Below are 6420 nucleotides of genomic sequence, written 5' to 3'. Positions count from 1 at the left end.
TCTCCTCATAGAGCCCAGCCTCTCGGATAATCTGCTCTGCATACATGTTGAAAAGGTATGGAGACAGGATGCATCCCTGGCGTACACCCTTCCCAATTTTGAACCATGCAGTGTTACCCTGCTCTGTTCTGACTACTGCCTCTTGGTCCAAATATAGGTTTCGTATTAGCACAATTAAATGTTCTGGGATTCCCATTCTCAGAGTCAGCCACAGTTTGTTATGATCCACACAGTCAAATGCCTTTGCATAATCAATGAAACACAGATAGACATTCTTCTGGTATTCCCTGCTTTCAGCCAAGATCCATCTAACATCAGCAACGATATCCCTAGTACCACGACCCCTTCTAAACCCAGCCTGGACTTCCGGCAGTTCTCTGCTGATGTGCTGTTCTAATCGTTTTTGGATGATCTTCAGTAGAATCTTGCTTGCATGTGAAATAAATGACACTGTTCTGTAGTTTCCACACTCAGTTGGGTCACCTTTCTTTGGAATGGGAACAAATATAGATCTCTTCCAGTCAGTTGGCCAAGTGGTTGTTCTCCAGATTTCTTGGCACAACTTGGTGAGCACGTCCAGGGCAACATCTGTTATCTGAAATACTTCAATTGGTATACCATCTTTTCCTGGGGCTTTATTTTTTGCTATTTCCTTCAAAGCAGCTTGAACTTCTTCCTTCATCACCATAGGCTCTTGCTCATATGTTATTTCTTTAAATTCCTCTGTATCTGCCAATTCCTTTCTATATAATGACTCAGTATATTCCTTCCATCTTCTTTTAATACTTCCTGGATCATTTAATATTCTGCCCGAAGCATCCTTGATTACAGCAACTCTAGGTTTGAATCTGTTCTTCAGTTCTTTGAGCTTAAGAAATGCTGAGCGAGTTCGGCCCTTTTGATTTTCTGACTCTAGTTCCTCGCACATAATGCCACTACTTTTCCTATTTCCCCACTCTTTATTCCCTGCATTCATAGTTTGCCGATAACCATACAGAAGAGAATACAATACTTTCAAAATTTGTTTGAACACCTAAAATGTAATATGTTTTCTTGTTTACCATCAAGTTGGAACCAACCCATAGCTAACCCTCCAATAGGTTTTCAGAGGCAATGAATCGCATGGGAGGAGATTGGCCATCCTTCTCCCATGGAGCAGCTGGTGGCTTCAAACTGAGTGCCTTCTGGATTGCAGCGTAGCTTCTTGCCACTAGGCCACCAGAGCTTAAAAGGAAAAAAAATGGAATGTTTGTTGTTTTAGAAGCATTGTTTGCTCTGTGTCTGGTTTGATACTTGCGTCTGTTTTGGACAATTGAGCACGTATCTCAAGCTTACACTCCTTGCTGTGGCGTTGGAGCCAACTCATGACTTCCCCTACAGTGGGTTTCTGAGGCTGTAAATCTCCTGGTAGGAGAATGCCCATCTTTCTCCACAGAGCTGCTGGTGGATTCAAACCCCCAGAGAGAGGTACTGCCTTCAGGCACTGGTAGCATACTCTTTAGAGAGTTGTACTGAACCCAAAGGCCCATCTTCTCTGCTGGTTTGCATTCACCAGTGGCTCCTCAGGAGAAAGATGGGAAATTTCCTGTGTGTTTTACAGCTTCTGAAAACCCGCTTGAGGGTCAGCTATGAATTGGCCTTGATTCAACATCACTGGGTTTTTTGAGAGAGCATATGCCAAGTTGATATACCTTTTGCTCAACAGAAGAAGACAGCTGGTGGTCATGAAAAGTCACTCTAAATGGAAAGTGTAGATGCAGCATTTGGTGTTTTTACTATTCTTTGCCTCTTCAGATTACTATGAATACTCTAGTATGTATTATGAAGATAAGAACTAAATAGTAGGGTTTTGTTTTTATTGGTTTTTTAACTATAGAGTTATGTTTTAGTTTGCATGATTCTATGTAGTTCTAGTATGCTATAACCAGTGGGTACATAATTTCTTGAGAATATTACATTGCTTCTTGGTAATGCTATTTGAATTTGCTTTCTAATTAGAATTAGAAAGGAAAATTATATGATAGTTCAAAATATTTTATTTTGGGATATTTAACCTACATACCTAAGAAATTACTTAAAATTACAGAGTAACCACTGGTATAGTATTTCTGTTATTGCTTAGCAAAACAAAGCCAAGTTTAAACAAAAGCATGTATACTACTTGGGGAGAGGAAGAAATAAGAGCAGGAATTAAAAAGTCCTTTAAAATTTTATTAAAAGAAACTGCTAAATCTTTTCTTGGTCATCTCTCTCTCTCTCTGATAATTTTAAGGATGAGGTCTTCCTAGCTGTCTCCATGTTCACATGGTTTTGAACATGTATGTGTGTATTGTTTGCTATCTTCTTATAAAGATACCAGTCATTGAAGTCAGAGTCTGCCTTGACCCAAGATGACTTTATTTTCGCTTGATTATGTCAGCAATCAAAGACTATTTCTAAACCACAGTCATAGATAATAGGGATTGAAACTTTAAACATAAATTCTTGGCACATGCAGTTCATCTAGCACCGATAAGTTATACTCAGTTACTAAGCTTGGCAGGTGTAGACACTGAGACACAAAATACTTAGGCATCTTGGCTAGAAAACTGTAAGAAGTAGTGGTCTTATTTTACAAAATCTTGTTTTCTTTCATTCTGAGGATTTAAAGGTAGATTGATGGATTTTAAAATCTTTGGTGGGTGTTCTTTATTTGGTATGACACGAGCAAGCTTGTCTTTCAGCATTCAAGAAATGCAGGGGAGAATAGAAAGGGAATGTGACCTGGGAGGGAAGGAGAGAGATGCTGGTCAGCTTCCCTGCTGGCCTGTAGCAAATACTGACTAGTCCAGATTTCACAGCACTTACTCTCAGAGAGATGCTGTGTCACTGAGCCAGTGACACAGCAGAGATTGTGAGGATGATACAGGGTTGAGCAGAGTTTTGTGGTTTTACACATCTCTGTGAGTCTAAGCTAGCTCCACACCCCCTAACAACACTAACAACAATGAGGAAGCCACCATTGAAGCTGTGACTGCAATTCATAAAAGAGTAAGGGAAATAAAATAGGAGAAGCAGGGGAGCTCTGGTGGCCTAGTGGCAAGGAGCTGCAACTACAATCCCAGAGGCGAACGGCTCGAATCCACCAGATGCTCTGCCGGGGAAGGAGGGGCAATCTCCTCCTGTACTAGTCAGATCTGATTTGACAATACATGTACACAAAAAAAATAATAAAATTTAAAAAAAAAATAGGAGAATCATTTCTTTATGGAAGAATACATATTTCCATGGGTTAGAGTGGGAGATACTGAGGGGATTGAGAAAGAGCACTTCTTCCATTATTATGTCAGAGATGCTCTGAGGTGTTAGGTGTGTTTAAAGCATTCGGCTGCCAGCAGTAAGGTCAGTGGTCCAAACTCATCAGCTGCTGCACAGGAGAAAGATAAGGCAGTGTAATTCTAGAATGATTTAGAGCTTTGAAGCTCTATGAGATGATATGTTTTGTCCTGTTGGGTCCCTGACTGGACAGCAGTGGGTTTTATTGTTCTATCCTTTTTCTCACATGTGTAAGTATGTATTCAGCGTGGAACAAATTTATTTTTGTCAAGTTAAATGCAGCTCTTATTTTTATGACATTAATGTCATTTTATAATCATCTGTGGGGAAAATCTAACAGGAATAAAATCATCGATATTCACTTGTTATGCATCAGAGAGTTGGACAATGACTAGGGAGGACAGAAGGAGAATGGATGCTTTTGAGCTGTGGTGCTGGAGAAGGGTACTGAATGTACCCTGGACTGCCAGGAAAACAAACGGATTTGTCTTGGAGAGGATTAAACCAAGCTGCTCCTTGGAGGCAAGGATTCTGGGGCTTCGTCTGACATACTTTGGACATGTTGCCAGGAGGGACGGGTCCTTGGAGAGGGACATCATGCTTGGGAGGGTGGAGGGACAGCGCAGGAGGGGAAGACCCTCTATGAGATGGATTGATTCAGTGACTGGGGTAATCGGGATGGGTGTGTCAGAGGCAGTGCGGTTGGCGCAGGATAGAGCAGGGTTTAGGGCTGTTGTGCATAGGGTCGCTATGAGTCGGAAACGACTCGACGGCACATAACAACAACAACAACAATATAAATTAAATTTTGACCTATCCATGGGCAACTGTCTGTGTTACACATTTTTAGGATTGATTAGATAAATTCAACAAGTCATCTGTTAGGTGTTTAAGAGCCCAGTTGTTAGCCAGAAAGTCAGTGGTCATAGCCCACCATATGCTCTGCAGAAGAAAGATGTAGCTGTAATCTTCCTTAGAGATTCACAGACTCGCTAGAAGAATGAGATGGTTCCTGGCTGCCGCCGTGAACCACCTTGCTAGGGTAACAACAGAGGATCCTGGATGGAGCAGGAGTATAATGTAGAACGACAACAACAACAACAACAAACCACTCCCAAGACCAGGCTTACCCGTTCTGACATAGAGCGGAGGAGCCCCTGAGACTGACTCCGTGGTCCTGTGACTTCCATCTGACCAGAGCCTCAAACCATCTGTGGAAACCACCTTTCAACTTACTTCCAGCAAATGAGATAAACAGCCACACTGAGAGGCATGTGTGCTTTGGAATAATCACTGTGAGAGAGCAGAAAGGCATTTGCCCAAAAACAAAATGAGGGAGCTTTATGGGCAGCACATTTGGATGAAAGGAAATGGGGAACTCAGGGCTGAATAGGGAAGATGCTGACAGTGGTGGCGAATGCACCCAGTGTCACAAAACAGTCTATGTACAAGCTATAGAATGGCAAAAAATAGAATAAAGGAAAACGACTCAAAGCTCTAGAACCCGATGGAGCAATTGTTCACTGAGAGTGGCCAGGATTGACTTGGAGGCCATCGTTTAGTTTTGGGATTTATTAATTTGATAGGAGAGGCTGACAGCATGGTGTTTTGATTTTTAGCATTCCTCCATCTTTCTTAATGCAGTTCTCATTATCTTGTCACTTAGCTGCTGGCTTTCTTTCCAAGCAAAGGTAATTGCACCGAGTGATTGGATTTTTTTTTCCTTACAGAACAATCAACCATGACGACCGAATCAGGTTCAGACTCGGAGTCCAAGCAGGACCAGGAGGCGGAGCCCCAGGAAGCCGCAGGTCCACAAGGGGGTCCCCAGGGGCGTGCTGGGGCTCAGCCGCCAGGACCTAGCCCCGAACCTGTAGCTGAGCCAGAGATCTTGGAGCAGTTTGTGGCTGCTGCACATAGCACTCCTGTGAGAAAGGAGGTGAGTCCCCCATCTGGAGGTACCCATGCATTCTGATCACCTAGACCCCTCGCCGTACCATCACTTTAGCTTGTAGGTGGTCAGAAAACCAACTAAAGGGTTTTTACAGAGCTTCTCCTGGATCTGGTTTAACCTTAGTATCTCTAGTTCTAGAAGAACAGTGGCATCATCTGGCTCCAGGCAGATGGAGATAATGCCGTTTGACAGCTATCAGTGAATAGCAGTCCATCTACAATCTTTCAGTGTAATCTTTTCCTTTAATATTTAAACTCTGATACTGCCACTGGAAATTATTAAGGGAAATTTTCACTTATTTTTTTCAGGGACAATAAATGTTTTCAAGTTCTTTTCATTTTTCCCAGGAGTCTCACTAACCCTAATGTTGACATCTATATTTGCTGGATGCTCTCTCTGTTCAGTTTCTTTCCCTTTAATATACATATACGTATACATATACATATACATATATATACATACACATATACATTTCCCTTTCATATACATATATTTTCAACTCTTTTCGCTATAAATATGTACATTGTCATGTGTAATAGAAATATAAATAACTCTTAAAAGTGTACATGCTGTCTTAGTTTCTTCATATTGTCTTAATAGAAATATAAGCGAGTGACTTTGAAACTCAGAAATTTTGTCACAATTTGGAAGGTTAAAGTTAGAACCCAGAGTGCCCAGACGTTAGGGGAAGTCTCTCTCTGTCCACTTCGGGAAAAAATTCCTTGTTTCAGCATCCTTATCCCCAGTGATCCTAGATTCCTTGGGATTCGTAATATGGAGCCTGTCTTTTGCCTATTCTTGCTTGCTTGTCTCTGTACCTAATTGGTTTTTCTTACCAGATTTTCATATATAATATATCCACACACATAACAAATATACTCATACACCATGAATAGTGCACACTGGAAACTAATAGAGAGGGACATTGTGACTTGCAAAGAAGTATATAACTGTGTGTAACCTGCTCTGAAAATCAAGCATGTCTCAAATGATTAGATTTAAGACATCCTATACCAACCTGTTTTTTAGGATATTGTAGCTGATGTTAGAAGGATCTAAGCTGAAAGCAGGGAATACCAGAGGAATGTCTATCTGTGTTTCATTGACTATGCAAAGGCATTTGACTGTGTGGATCATAACAAACTGTGGCT

The 6420-nt window shown here is 41.4% G+C and overlaps 1 protein-coding gene across 3 annotated transcripts in view; it reads left to right on the top strand.

Moving 5' to 3' along the window:
• Positions 1–5053: 5053 nt before the first annotated feature.
• Positions 5054–6420, top strand: part of EPB41L3 (erythrocyte membrane protein band 4.1-like 3) — a 145909-nt gene continuing 144542 nt past the window's right edge. For 2 of the 3 annotated variants that reach the window (XM_006891405.1, XM_006891404.1), the window contains exon 1: positions 5057–5254. In XM_006891405.1, coding sequence (XP_006891467.1) covers positions 5057–5254 — 198 coding nt within the window. Of the gene's footprint in view, positions 5255–6420 lie in introns of all 3 variants that reach the window. The other variant, XM_006891406.1, reaches the window with a different exon arrangement.

This window comes from Elephantulus edwardii, unplaced genomic scaffold (genome assembly GCF_000299155.1).
Source record: "Elephantulus edwardii isolate Elephantulus edwardi_28Jun2011 unplaced genomic scaffold, EleEdw1.0 scaffold00097, whole genome shotgun sequence".
NCBI lineage: Eukaryota > Metazoa > Chordata > Mammalia > Macroscelidea > Macroscelididae > Elephantulus > Elephantulus edwardii.
Note: the sequence above shows the minus strand (reverse complement) of the source record. Positions and strands in the feature narration are given on the sequence as shown.